We start from the raw sequence: 14,146 nt of genomic DNA, 5'->3' as shown, positions 1-14,146 counted from the left end.
TCCAGAATTAGTATGATAAAGATAAAAATGTGCTTGCATTTTAAACCATCTCATAATACACTATCGATATTTATTCCCATGCCCAAAAACATATTGTTGCTACGCAACCAGTTGATTATGGGCCATAAATAGTACAACCCCGAGTTGCCACGCGATTCGTTTGCCCAGCTGGTAATTATTCAAAGTAAACAAACTGCCACAACGGTCAAATCAAAAACAAATATTTTGTTGAATCCGACGGTCATTATTTAATATTTGGGAACATGTACTCCTTGCAACACCCGCAAATCGATGAATGCTTTTTAGATTCCGAATCAACAGTTGAGGAAGTGGTCCGGTTACTCGAAAACCTTCAAGTGCCCAATGAGTAAGTGAAAAACACACACCAGTGATGAAAATTAGAATACTTTTTATTTAGGGAGGAGGCGGAGGGCCAGGAAAAACCTAAACGGAGTCTCAAATCTTCCACTATAACAGAGGAGAGTTTCATAATTACAGAGAGGAAAACTCCTATTCCAGTTATTTCCGCACCTACTTCTTCGAAAGAGAAATCAAAGCCCAGAACTTTCAACCGTATAGATCGAAGTAAGGATCGATTTCCCTTCATGCGCCAGGTGGAAATGGATCTTGATCAGCGCTCAAAAGCTCGCTTGGAAAGGGAACGAGTGGCTCAAAACTTTCGAAAGTGGGTCTGGCAAATTGTATTATAAGCTTAATCTACATAACTGTATCTTTAGATTGGGAAACGCAGAGTATCGAAAGGGTAACTACGAGGCTGCTATGAAAGTGTACACCGAAGCCATCGAAAATATCCGCGACAGTCACATCCTGTACATAAATCGGGCTCTTTGTTTCATCAAGTGAGCAAATGATATGTGAATTCTATTGGATGCTCCTCGACTGACGGCTCCCCTTTTATCCCCATAGATCGGGCAAATTCAAACGAGGCATAGTCGATTGCGATTTTGTTCTGAACAAATTGGACGAGAAGAACCTGAGGGCGTGGATGTATCGCGCCATGGCCTACAAAGGCCTTAACGATGAGTCCAATTTTGAGAACTGTGTAAAATATGCCCGCAAATTCAATTCGAAGCAGATGGATTTCATTGATGATTTCCTGGAAAAGCTAAAATAAAATTGGGTATTGGATGATGGATATCTCGTTGTCTTAAATTTTTGGGAATGACAAAGGCGCATTGTGGTAAAGGTTGCTTTTAACTCCATTGGAGTGGATACATACTTCAAATGTTTATTTATATATTAGTCGGCTGCCAAAACGAAGATTAAAGAATTTCGAAATATGCATGTTTCTAGCAATACTATTTTACCAACATTAAGCCTAATTCACAGCTTTAAGCAGGAGCCGCACCCCGTCTGCTATTTTAAACGCAACCCTATCCCTTGAATGCTTCAAGTGTTGTTTACATATGACAGCAGGAGTATCGCGTTTGGTAGCTCCTCAACTCTTTCGATTCCATTCCGATGTGCCATTCAATCGAAGTCAGGCACACAGGGCACATCCTCCGCTCCCTCCACCCCGCGGCAGCCACCCTGGATGAGGGCAAACAATTCGATGGCGGTAATCAATCTTCCTTCACTCTCTGCCAGCTGACAGCTCCGTGGTGTAGAGTCAAATTGCGATCTTTGTTTGTGCCGGGTCCGGGTCTCGGCCAGGACAGCGGACCGGAGAAGAGAGACCGGAGACCGTACTGCGAGAAGCTGACACTTGGCAGTGGAATGCCAGTACACTCGAAGAAATATTGAACCATTAACTATTTACTTGTTTCACCTATGTTAAATCTTGTATACGGAAATATTTTGATCTATCAACAATACAGACAAGTAAAATAATAATACTAACTTCTTAGTATCTTGATGTAATATAATTCGTGGTGCTTGCATGCATATGAATAACTCAACAAAAGGATTGCTAACTTTAGTTATGTGAGTTTTTTTTTTTAACTAAGAAAAAATGGACAGAGAGTTAATGGATTGCTTTCAGTGCAGATACGGAAGCAGGGGCTTCCCGAGGGTGGAGCACAAACTGGGGGTTGACTGTTCCATTTATGCGTGTCAAAGGTTGCGTGGCACAGCGGAGGGCGACAGATTGAAGCCGAGGCAGGCGACACAAATGTTGTACTTGTCACGGTTGTTGCGGTAGTTGCATCTTGTTCTTGGGTGGATGTGGGTGTTTTGGGGCAAGGTGTGGGTGTGGGCCATGGGGGAACCCAAAACGGGTCGTCCCAAAATACGTATCCACTCATTAATCCCTTCCATTTAACGCCATTATCTGACAGTTATGTCTCCGTTTTATTGCATCTGAACAATAGGAAAAGGCTAAATATATATAAGCATATAGCGCATCAATCAATTGTTTTCCGCAACTCATGGAATGTTTTTACTGCTGGTTTCATGTCAAGCAATCGAGTAAAAATATTTCAATTAGAAATACATTAAGCGACATATGATCGAAATAATTATCTATTTTAGCCATGACAGTCTATACGAAAATAAAATTATTCATGTGTACCAATCATTGAAAGCCGTTCTTATATATTCAATTCGCATGCTCGACATTATTTGATGATACCCAAGTTGTTTATGAGATTTTCCACTCCGGTAATAGCAAAACTTTATCGATAACGAAATTCTACAAGTTTCTATTATTGGCATAATCAAATAACTAATAAAAAGGCACGACTCTGTGACAGCTGACGATGAAATATTGTTCCCAAAACAGGGCAAATCTAATATGATCCCAGTGTCCTCATCTCCTTTCCATGTGACACAACACGCTGGTCGAGATGGAAAAGCTGCAGAAAATTTCAATATGCTGGAAATCACTTTATGATGTGATGACACCAATTTATCTGAGCTCACTAAGGAGCAGAGGGGCCTGCCGTTGTGACCACAAAATTGTTCGACCAAATGGCTTGCAAGTTGTCTTCACATCTTAACCATGCATAAGAGCTCTGACTAAATTATAGTAATGCTGGCTTGCAGTCTCGTCTTGAATTGTGTATATAAAATCATAAAATTTAAGGTAAAATCTACAATTTGCTCTTTCTGTAAAGTCCTCCACTTAGATTGTACCAAAATGGAGAATGTAGAATCTTACGGATCATCTGATAGGCTACTCGGGGCTACAATCTCGTCTGAGAGATTTGTTTTTGGGTGGACTTATGCTATTCCCTCCCAGAAAACCTAGTTTTAGTTTACATAAGCCCGGGCGATCGTAAATCTGTGCTATATAGCACGTAGCTCGGGGGATATGACCGATTTTATAGCGGGCGATTGGATTAGCTTGAAGTGACACTGTTTTTACAATCAGGGATCAGGGTCGGATCGCTTAGCAATGCTAAGCAGGTAGCTCAACCCTTAGATATTCATAACTGACGCGGAAAACCCCGGGAAAAACCAAGACCTTTCCCGTTCATGGCCAAAACATACCTGGCCGGGGGATTGGGGTCTCGAAGGCATGAAAAAAGCTGGGCAGATCCGTAGGTATATAGGTAGGTAGGACTATCAGTGGATATTTTGGATGACAAAGTGAACTTAGAACACACTTATTTTCAAATGATAGTCAGTTTTTATTTGGATAAGAATGGAAATATTTCTCAATACTGAAATATTATTTATCTATAAGCTATCTCGTAGGCCTAAAGTTGATTTAAAATTAAAATAATTTTTATCTAAGAGTTAACGTTTAGGTGCCTTGAAAATGGAGATGTATTTTAATGTTTTCATCACAAAATGTTTCAGATCTTAAAATATATTACATTTGATTTTTTGCAAGTATTTATTTGACGAACTAAATAATATCATATAAATAAAACAAATAGATCCAGACGTAACATTAATATCCCCTGAATAATATTTCTCCGTGTGACGCTACTTAGAAGTACGTCGGTTTCTCTGGAGCCTGGAACTCACCTTGATTCGGAGCCAGGCTCAAAAGGACGCGACATCTACCAGCCCAGACCAGCCGTCTGGGAATTTGAAAGTGTCGCAGGCGGGACAGGTAGGAACCAATCCGATCCGTCACGAAGGGCTTCTGGGGTATATAAGCAAATAAGGAGAATCTAAAGGTATCTAGTTAAAAAACATCGGCCACAGCGGTCAGAAGCCAACAAATCGCGCTCTTCAAGAAAAATGTTTGCCATTCAAAGCGAAAACTATTTTGTGGACAATTACTCAGTCAGTGATTTAATGGTGGGATTTAAAAAATTACTGCTTATTTAAATAAAAACTAAGATTTAATTGATCTATATATTTATAGATGTATCCTTGCGTCGAGTTAAACGTAGAAGCCGCTCCCACGGCAACAACAAGGTCTTCGGAGAAATCAAAGAGATCTCGCACGGCATTCAGCAGTCTTCAGCTAATCGAACTAGAAAGGGAGTTCCATCTCAACAAATATTTAGCCCGAACCAGGCGAATCGAGATATCACAGCGTTTGGCACTCACAGAGAGACAGGTTAAGATCTGGTTCCAAAATCGTCGCATGAAACTCAAGAAGTCGACCAATAGGAAGGGTGCCATTGGAGCGCTGACCACATCTATTCCACTTTCTTCCCAGTCGAGCGAAGATCTTCAAAAGGACGACCAGATCGTAGAGCGTCTCCTTCGATATGCCAACACAAATGTGGAAACAGCTCCACTCCGGCAGGTTGATCACGGTGTCCTGGAGGAGGGTCAAATTACACCACCCTATCAGAGCTACGATTACCTCCATGAATTTTCTCCTGAGCCCATGGCTCTTCCCCAACTGCCCTTCAATGAATTCGATGCTAACTGGGCGAGTTCATGGCTGGGCCTTGAGCCAACGATTCCTATCGCAGAAAATGTAATTGAACACAATACACAGGATCAGCCAATGATACAGAATTTCTGCTGGGACTCGAATAGCTCTTCTGCTTCATCGTCGGATATTTTGGATGTTGACTATGACTTTATTCAAAATTTGTTGAACTTTTAAATATATCTTTGACTATATGTTTAGGCAACTGTACATACATACATATATAATCATTGTATTATACGAGCAATATCTTTCTGTGACTACATTATTATTACTTATTTTGGATGAAATAAAATATGTTTTATAATTAATGTGCGCATTTATTTGTTCAAACAAAAAATGCTGGTTGTGCAGCATTTGGGGATACATTTTGCGGACTCGATTTTCAAAAATTTCACCACCAGACAAATCAAATATTTTTAGACAAAATTCCATTTTAGTGGGCGATACAGTTGAGAAACTAAATAAGCTTGACTTGTTAAAACATTTATTTATATGATATTTATAATGAATGGCCTTGGCTTTTTATTTTACTTAATGCTTCCTCAAAGTTTCTGTATTTTTCACACATATATCTTTTTCACAATTTTAAACAATCTCATGGTGCGCATCGTCATTACGTAGACTGCCGATCACATAGCTCCCTGCTGTCAGACAACTTGTTCGTCAGAGCGTCCAAGTACGAACACCACCCCCAGCTGCAGTGCAAAATCGTGGCAATATTTTTACACCTGTAGTGACACCCGTGTGCATTAAAATCCGCACATAATTACAAACTCTGCGCGGACTGGATTGGAGAACGTTAGCAAAAAGAGGGCGAAAAAGCGGCCAAAAGGCAAAAAGCAATGCCACCAAGATTGACAGGAGAAGAGGCGCCCAAAACAAAAAGAGCGATGAGCGAAGCAAAATGTCAAAAATACCCATAGCCGAAAGCCAAAAAAGCCGGAGAGCGAGAAACTCGCTACTGTGGCTTTTTCTTTTCATTTTTTAGCAGATGCGAAATGTGTAAATAAGAAAAACCAAATAAATTCCGTCACAAGCAACACGTTCGCGTTGGAAGTGGAAAAAAGTGAATGAGGCAAGAAAACGCCGCGGAAATGATGGCCCAAGATACAGGGGTTCCCGAGCTACACGACCGCAAAGATACAAAACAAACTGCCGAGCCGGCCAATCAGAGGGCCGGAGACTTGTGCGCCGGTGTGTGTGAACTCCACCCCCTGGTCTCTGCGCGTAATGGCTATAGTAACCAGTTTCCAGATGGCACCGCGCATGTGCCGACCAGGAAAAAGCGTGATGGATGCGGTGGCTGTCGCTTAGGCCACTCCTTGATACTGGGTCCCAAAATCCCAGTTCAGTGCGTTCGGTGCTATTGGATGGAATGGTTGTTGGCTGCTATCTAGCTCTCGGGAACCGCACGAAGCTCCCCAAAAGCCCTCTGTCTCGCTCTCGCTACGAATCGGTTCGGTATCTAAAAAATAATATTTATTAAAATGACAGCTACAAAAATAGTTCAAAAATTTTGAAAACTAAAAAGTGATATTATTAAAACGAGTTGAAACCAAAAGTTTTACTATACGGTTGAGAAGCACTTTAGGAACCCCTGGAAACCCGGTTCTGCGCACCTCTTGAAGGCCAGAGAGGGACAGCTAGTGCCCACATGTGTATGAGTGCGAGTGGAGAAAACTATCTCAGACGAATTGCAACGACTGAGTGTGTGTCTGTGTGTGGCCATTGCAGCGATCGCAGCGACTCTACAAAACTCTACAAAATCAACACATTCCGCATACGCACCGTTGTACAGCGCGTACTTGCACTATTGTCGTTATCGCCGTTGTTTCGTCGGTTGTGTTGGCCTTTCGCGTCGCCATGGCTGCCAAAAGGTGTGTGTCTATGTCAACCTGAAAGCGAAAAACCAACTCCAAACACCACTTGACGGTTGAGCAAACACAACGGTGGCCATATTTACATTCGGATCTGGGTTCCCTCGCTCTCGTCGCGGTTGTCGCCTCTTTTCGCGGCCCACAGATAAGCCCTGACACACTGAAGTTTTACGCAAAACCCGCATCGCAAAAGTTGTGCCGGTTGAAACTAAAAAAAAAAAACAAACAAAAAGTTAAGCCAGTTACTATGAGCGAGTGCAGACAATAGTGAAAACGGTGACCCAAGTGATACCGGTGAAATTTCCACAAAGAACGCATATGTCAACGTAAGAGGAGAAATATGGAATACTGTGGTCTGTAAATGATCAACTTAATATGGTACGAAATTATCTTACACATATTTCTTACCTACATTTAAAAATAAGTGTATCCTTTTAAAGCACGAGAAAATCAAAGCGTGTCGTTATTTCGTTTTTGATACAACATGTTAGTCTAAAATACGAGCCTTTTAAGTCGGCAAAATGTTTACTGCAAGAAATATTTCAAATCTTTAATTGGCGGAATCGGAAAATATATTCGAATTTTCTTATTCATTTATACTTCCTAGGAAATTAGCTATGCGGCATTTCTTAGATGAGGATATGTAACAGCTTTATAACTTTTTCTGTTTAAAATATGTTAATTTATTTACTGACTATTAATCCTTAAAAAAATAATGTAAAATAATGTATGCGAACCAAGCCAATTTAGGTAACATTGTAGGACAGGTTGTATGTATTGTACATACATACAATACATATTGTCAAATCTCAATCGAAATTAGGTGGCCATAAATTTAAAGTGAAGGCCTAACAATTTCTATAAGAGCAATAGTAAAAATGCAGACTACAAATGAATTTCTGGCACAGAAAACTGAGAGACTAATGAAATATAAATTGGAATATGTAATTTAAAAATAGTCAAGTTTTTGACAGTTGCAATGTGAAAAATTGGATCGGTAATAATAAAATAAACATTGATTAGCATAGTAAAGTGACGATGTTTTTGTTTCTTAAAATGTTAATGAAGATAATGACATATCTTAATGAAGTATATACGTACATTATATTGAAATTATATATATTCAAAATATATAAATAAAAATTCAAAAATTATAAATATAATAATAAAATAAACATTGAATAGCATAGTAAAGTGACGATGTCTTTGTTTCTTAAAAGGTTAATGAAGATAATGATAACATATCTTAATGAAGTATATACATACATTATTCAATTTCACATTCGATAAGAACAGTGAAACCTCTAACTTCCTGGGAACTGAATCGTGATAACATTATTATGAGATTACAAAAATGGCTTTCCTTTCCAGGTTCCCAAGCTGAGGAACATCTAATACGCTCAGGAATTGAAATAGAAAGAATCTAAAAAAAATTATACCCAAGCTATGCAAGAAGTCTGCAGCTCCTTGGACACGACCTCAATGGGCACCCAAATCAAATCGGAATCTCCACTCAACCCGCTGCAGGTGCAAACTGGACAGACGTCCCTGCCAGTGGGTGGTTGCGGTGGTGCGGGCGTCGTGGGTGGTGTGGGTGGCGTGGGAGTGAGTGTTGGTCAGCCTGGTATCGGACAGCAGGGGGTGCCACCTGTGCCGTCGGTGCTCATGGTCAACAAGATGACCCCGAACTGTGATAAACGGAGCGCGGACACGGCCTATTGGATGACAGCATCCGAGGGCGGGTTCATCAATTCGCAGCCGTCGATGGCTGAATTCCTCAACCACTTGAGTCCGGAGAGTCCCAAAATCGGAACACCTGTTGGATCCGGCGCCATTGGCGGAGTAGGCGTCAACGTTAATGTCAATGTCGGCGTCGGAGTCGGATATCCGGTTGGCGTTGTCCCTCAAACGCCGGATGGAATGGACTCGGTGCCGGAGTATCCCTGGATGAAGGAGAAGAAGACATCCCGCAAGAGCAGCAACAACAACAATCAGGGTAAGTCCACATGCACATTACACTGGGGGAAGCATAAGGTTTTTAATTTAGCGATCGACCATGTCAATTTGAACACCATTCTCTGAAGAATAGGCGATAATCTCATCAGTCCATCTCAAACTATTGAATCAATCAAATAAAAAGTAAGATATTTTTATAGACACTTTTCCATATCAGTTTAGACCGGAATCAATTGGGTTCTCTTGTCCCGGCCATTTTTTCTTGCCGTGTACTGGCTGGTGAAATGCGAAACTCTCATTAATCACGAGCTCACAGAAACCTAAAGACTCCAATAGCGCCAATTATGCCACTACGAAGTCCCTCTGGCACCTGGTTTCGAAGTGATGAAGAAAGAGCCAGTGCTTTCGCTGACCATTTACAAAATGTATTCCGACCAAATCCCTCTACCAACACATTTATTCTCCCTCCTTTAATAGCAGCCAATCTAGATCCTCAAGAACCCTTTGAATTCCGACCATGTGAACTAGCAAAGGTTATCAAAGAGCAACTGAACCCAAGAAAATCGCCTGGCTACGACCTAATAACTCCAAGAATGCTCATTGAACTCCCAAAGTGTGCTATTCTTCACATCTGCCTGTTGTTCAACGCAATCGCCAAGCTTGGATACTTCCCTCAAAAATGGAAAAAGTCGACCATAGTAATGATTCCAAAGCCAGGAAAAGATAAAACGCAGCCATCATCATATAGACCGATAAGCTTACTAACATGTCTTTCAAAGCTGTTTGAAAAAATGCTACTCCTTCGGATTAGCCCTCATCTTAGAATAAACAACACACTTCCAACACATCAATTTGGCTTTAGAGAAAAACATGGAACCATCGAACAGGTCAACCGAATCACGTCAGAAATTCGTACTGCTTTTGAACATCGAGAATACTGCACAGCCATTTTTCTAGACGTCGCGCAGGCATTTGACAGAGTGTGGCTCGATGGACTTTTGTTTAAAATAATCAAGCTGTTGCCCCAAAACACACATAAGCTACTGAAGTCATACCTATATAACAGAGTGTTTGCAATAAGATGCGATACAAGCACTTCACGCGATTGCGCAATCGAAGCTGGAGTGCCGCAAGGCAGTGTACTGGGTCCAATCTTATACACCCTGTATACGGCGGATTTCCCCATAGACTACAATCTAACAACCTCCACGTTCGCTGATGATACCGCGATACTCAGTCGCTCGAAATGCCCAATAAAAGCCACGGCACTCCTATCCCGACACTTAACATCTGTAGAACGATGGCTTGCCGACTGGAGAATTTCAATAAATGTTCAAAAATGCAAGCAGGTTACCTTTACCTTAAACAAACAAACATGCCCACCACTGGTCTTGAATAACATATGCATTCCACAAGCCGACGAGGTAACATATCTGGGAGTTCATCTGGACAGGCGGCTCACTTGGCGCAAACATATAGAAGCCAAATCGAAACATCTTAAACTTAAAGCAAGGAACCTCCACTGGCTCATAAATGCTCGCTCTCCACTTAGTCTGGAGTTCAAAGCTCTTCTATACAACTCCGTCTTAAAACCTATCTGGACTTATGGCTCCGAGCTGTGGGGCAACGCATCCAGAAGTAACATAGACATTATTCAGCGAGCACAGTCAAGAATTCTGAGAATTATCACTGGAGCGCCGTGGTACCTTCGGAACGAAAACATACACAGAGACCTAAAAATCAAATTAGTAATCGAAGTAATAGCTGAGAAAAAAGCGAAGTATAACGAAAAGCTGACCACCCATACAAATCCCCTCGCAAGAAAACTAATCCGAGTATGCAGTCAAAGCCGGCTGCACCGCAACGACCTCCCAGCCCAGCAATAAACTTATTAGGGCATTAATGAAAAAAAAAAACTATCACTAAGTGAAAGTTAATTAAGTTAGATTAAGATTTGAACACTTATTGTTAGTCTCTTAACACAAAGGGAAGATTCAATAAATAATAAAAAAATTAAAAAAAAAAAAAAAAAAAAATCACGAAATCAATGCAATTTACCTTGCATTAAATGAGGCACAGCATGGCGGCGCCTTCGCCACTTCCCGTCCAGAAAAACAGGGCCAGAACTCGATGTCCGTACTGCCCGATCCCGATCCCACTCCCAATCCTCCCTGCACCTTTACCACGCCACTCGATCACGCACCGAGAGGGTTCGGCTCCTTTGATGGACAGCTCGGTCTGTGCCGGCAAAGATCTGTTATTTGAGATCATTTGTAACAATTTTCGAGAGTAGAGCGGACCAAGCTGGAAATGTTTCATTTATTTCCCTTCGCTTCGACTCGAGTCGAATGTGTCGATTTCATTTGCGCAAGAAATACGAAAAGCGACGAGCAGAGTACAAAATATAAAAAAAAAAAATACAGAAAAATACGGCTGGACTAGGGATCGAGGCAGCCGCATTTAAAATAAATGAGGTATCAAGGTTGTCCGACCATACGTTTTCCTGTCCGACTTGCCCAAAACCCGAGTCCCTTTCCTCAGAGCGATTGCAACCTGTTATTTGGGTTCATTTGTCAAAATATTTTTTCCTGTCCCCCTTTTTTGCTTTCGATCGAAGGGGACTGCGGATGTCGAGGGAATGCCGCGTTGCACGTTGCAATTGCAAGCCTGTGCGCCGCTGGCGATGTTGTAGCACAGAAAATACGAATTTCATGTCTGCTGCTGCACCATTTTAAACCAGTACCTTCAATTCGCCATCTCTGCGCTCTCTGGCCGAGAATCTGAATCTGCAAAGGGGAGAAAATAGTTTCAATTTATCATTTTATTCTGACACAAGTCGAGCAAAGGCTTAGATACTGCAATAAAAATAACACTTTTTAAGCGAGTCGTACATTTAGCTAAATATTTACTAAGATATTTACTGCATGATAAGAACTAATTATTGTACTAAAAACGTACATTGAATTGTTACAAATTTGTCGCGTTTTTGACAAATTGATCCATTAGTTTCAAAAACAAATTTAATATGAGAATGATGAAGCTAAATGTTATATACCAATAATAATATGTAATGAATAACATTGGTACTATACTTTACTTTACAGTCGTATGAATAAGACGCCAATATTTTTATCTGTTGCTTTGTTAAATCTGCAGTAAATAGTTCTTGGCCAATAGCTGGAATTCTTGTTGTTAACATAAAATCAAGAAAACAAGTCCGTTATAATTAACCTGACCAAACCAAACCGAATGTTTGTGGGAGCGGAGAGTGTTCACCGACTTAAACTAATACATTGCCAATTAATATTGACCGCACTCAGCAACCACACATCCTGTTGACAAATGAGCAGGACTAATCCCCTGGATAGTGTGTGTAAGAGTGTGTTTAACCGCCAAATCCCAACACGTGGCCAGTGCGGAGTGGCAAATGGAACCGTCAAGGAACTCCCCAGAGGGGAGAAAATCTTTCTCCGGGTCCGGGTCTCCGCTTGCCTCTGGTTTCCCGGAGTGAAAGTGAGCCAATAAATAGCGTGAAGCATTCCGAAGCGCCGCTGAAGGGTCAATACATCTTTCACCCACTCCCGAGCACACTATACGAGTATAACTGGATGTGTATGCACGCCGGGTCGAAAGGCGAAGGGACGACATGCTGAGCGATATGGATTACAAATGATGTTGTAAATGTCCGTCCGTCGACCATTTGTTTATCTCAGTGTGCGAGCGGACTAGTGTGTTTGTGTTGGTTTAACAGTTTAATTTGTTAACGTTGTCAAATTAATTCCTTGTCAAGTGGTAATCGATCTAAATGATTCTCAGGTGGGCGGATCTGTGAATGGGAAACGGTTAATTCGTTGCCAAAAGATCGCGATTGTAACTATTGGAAAAGGCGATTGGAAGAAGTAAAATCTCCTCTATCCATTACTAGGGTTATGGTTCCTTTTTATTTTTCTTCCTGTTTAGCATGCAATAACTTCAAGATACTCCAAACAAAAAGGGCCTGTTGAGCCATATCATTAAATGCAGCATTTTGTAAATTCCGTTTCCTGGCTGAAATAACAATTTGAATCCGCGTACCCCACCCCCTTTGCAATCTCACATTGTTTACCGCAAATTGTTCGCAACGCATCCTGAATTTTAATGTGTGCGGCGTATTGCGGCTGAAGTCACATCGCAGAATGGGTTGCAAGAGTTGAAAGATGGGTATTTCGCCTCAGAAATTGTTTTGTTAGCCTGTTTACATGAACATGAAGGGGAAGCAATAAAACTTCCGTTCAGTATCAAGTGTTAATTAGGCGTAATGAACTGCTAGAAAAGTTCGTAACTGTCGAGCAACATGTCGCGTCCTCCCAAGTATCTGCGAGATACGCGAACGGATCTCCCCAGGACAATGCGATACTTTCACTTAAAGGAGCGGCGTTGGGGGTAAACCAATAAAAAACAATTTGACTTCGTTGGCCCTGGCTATTGAGAAGCGGCAATCCATTCGAAGCGCCATCTGTATTATCCACCCTGCGACCATATGTTGCTCCATTGAGAGGAGAAGCAGTTCATCCTCGTCCTGGATGGTTTCGTGGGTGGAAGGGCGGAAGAGCATAAAAAATGCGTGCGGCACGACTCAAAACTTACCCCCCGAGGATTAAGATTATAACAAACCATTTATCATAATATTTATGTTGATGCGATGTACTTTTTCTCAATGAAGGTCTCAAAGTCCGCCAGGGTCAGAAAAAAGCAGAGGACAGGGCCAGGTTCGCGGTGCCTTTTATTAATTTTATTTATGATGAGTCATTCGCACATTTATAATTTTAACCTTAACCTTTAACCTTAACCTTTACAGTTGAATTCATTCAAAACGAATTCGGCGCGAATGCTAAAAAAGCTGGGGAGCGATAAATATTCAGCGATATTCCTTCATTCAGAATGCTCTAAGAAAATCAAAGAGATTTTTGAAAAATCTCATATTGAGAGGGATGAAATGTTTTCATGGCACTCTGATACTGATATCCCACGATTATGTGGTTGACATTAACAAGCTCATATTCACAGGAAAAAGATGTGATAAAAAATTATTAAATTCCACAAAGAGTAAATATATGTTTTGCAACAAAAATTGGTGATTTTAATGGAGCCTATCAACAATCCGATGCTTAATTAAGAATTAAAGTCCATTTAACGAGAGAACTTAAGCTGCCGTGGATAACCGTCTCTAAAAGGTAAAATCATGTCGCCGAGCATTAAATTAATTGGCGGTCGTCAAATAATTTTTGAGCACTAATTACGCGTCAAACGATGAAAAACTTTCAGGGCCAACGAAAAGGCTCCAGGAAGGCTCAAGGACTGCAATCTTTTGGGTAAGGAGGCCCGTTTTCGGCTCGCTCAATTAATTGTTACGACTTTATTATGGAGATAAGTGCACGGCGTCTTGGCCAGAACAAACAAAGGGTTCTAATTGGCCCACCGCAGCCAGGATAATGCCGGCCAGACGTTTACGCCCCAGAGGGTTTTTCCA

General features: G+C 41.2%; 3 protein-coding genes across 7 annotated transcripts in view, besides 1 other annotated feature; all 3 read left to right on the top strand.

The window, feature by feature from the left end:
- Window positions 1-219: 219 nt before the first annotated feature.
- Window positions 220-1,159, top strand: CG34297 (uncharacterized protein). Its single transcript, NM_001104226.2, has 4 exons — window positions 220-367; window positions 419-685; window positions 738-860; window positions 928-1,159. Exons 1-4 carry the CDS (start codon window positions 264-266, stop codon window positions 1,133-1,135), a joined length of 702 nt encoding a protein of 233 aa, NP_001097696.1. The 5' UTR covers window positions 220-263; the 3' UTR covers window positions 1,136-1,159.
- A 2,931-nt stretch (window positions 1,160-4,090) lies between these two features.
- On the top strand, window positions 4,091-5,092 carry zen2 (zerknullt-related). Of its 2 annotated transcripts, NM_057446.3 has the most exons (2): window positions 4,091-4,212; window positions 4,280-5,092. In NM_057446.3, the coding sequence occupies exons 1-2, from the start codon at window positions 4,153-4,155 to the stop codon at window positions 4,976-4,978; spliced, it is 759 nt and encodes a 252-aa protein (NP_476794.1). In that variant the 5' UTR covers window positions 4,091-4,152; the 3' UTR covers window positions 4,979-5,092. The 2 variants fall into 2 exon arrangements, with proteins under 2 accessions (NP_476794.1, NP_001138017.1); NM_001144545.2 differs by having other exon boundaries at window positions 4,153-5,092.
- Window positions 5,093-6,163: 1,071 nt separating this feature from the next.
- pb (proboscipedia) overlaps window positions 6,164-14,146 on the top strand; it is a 34,264-nt gene continuing 26,281 nt past the window's right edge. For all 4 annotated transcript variants that reach the window (NM_206439.2, NM_206440.2, NM_206441.2 and 1 more), the window contains exons 1-2: window positions 6,164-7,059; window positions 8,053-8,677. In NM_206439.2, the coding sequence (NP_996161.1) occupies window positions 8,128-8,677 (550 nt within the window). In that variant the 5' untranslated portion in view covers window positions 6,164-7,059; window positions 8,053-8,127. The remainder of the gene's footprint in view (window positions 7,060-8,052; window positions 8,678-14,146) is intronic.
- Window positions 8,944-10,673: a mobile genetic element.

This window comes from Drosophila melanogaster, chromosome 3R, assembly GCF_000001215.4.
Source record: "Drosophila melanogaster chromosome 3R".
In the NCBI taxonomy this organism is placed as follows: Eukaryota; Metazoa; Arthropoda; class Insecta; order Diptera; family Drosophilidae; genus Drosophila; species Drosophila melanogaster.
The sequence above is the reverse complement of the archived record's forward strand: the minus strand, read 5'-3'. Positions and strand labels throughout refer to the sequence as shown.

Bases quoted from the DNA above. Each gene is read 5' to 3' on its own strand.
- zen2 (NM_057446.3), top strand. From the start codon at position 4,153: ATGTTTGCCATTCAAAGCGAAAACTATTTTGTGGACAATTACTCAGTC. The intron at 4,213-4,279 runs GTGGGATTTAAA...ATATATTTATAG, and splicing joins ACTCAGTCAGTGATTTAATG to ATGTATCCTTGCGTCGAGTT.
- CG34297 (NM_001104226.2), top strand. From the start codon at position 264: ATGTACTCCTTGCAACACCCGCAAATCGATGAATGCTTTTTAGATTCC. The intron at 368-418 runs GTAAGTGAAAAA...CTTTTTATTTAG, and splicing joins AACCTTCAAGTGCCCAATGA to GGAGGAGGCGGAGGGCCAGG. The intron at 686-737 runs GTGGGTCTGGCA...CTGTATCTTTAG, and splicing joins GTGGCTCAAAACTTTCGAAA to ATTGGGAAACGCAGAGTATC.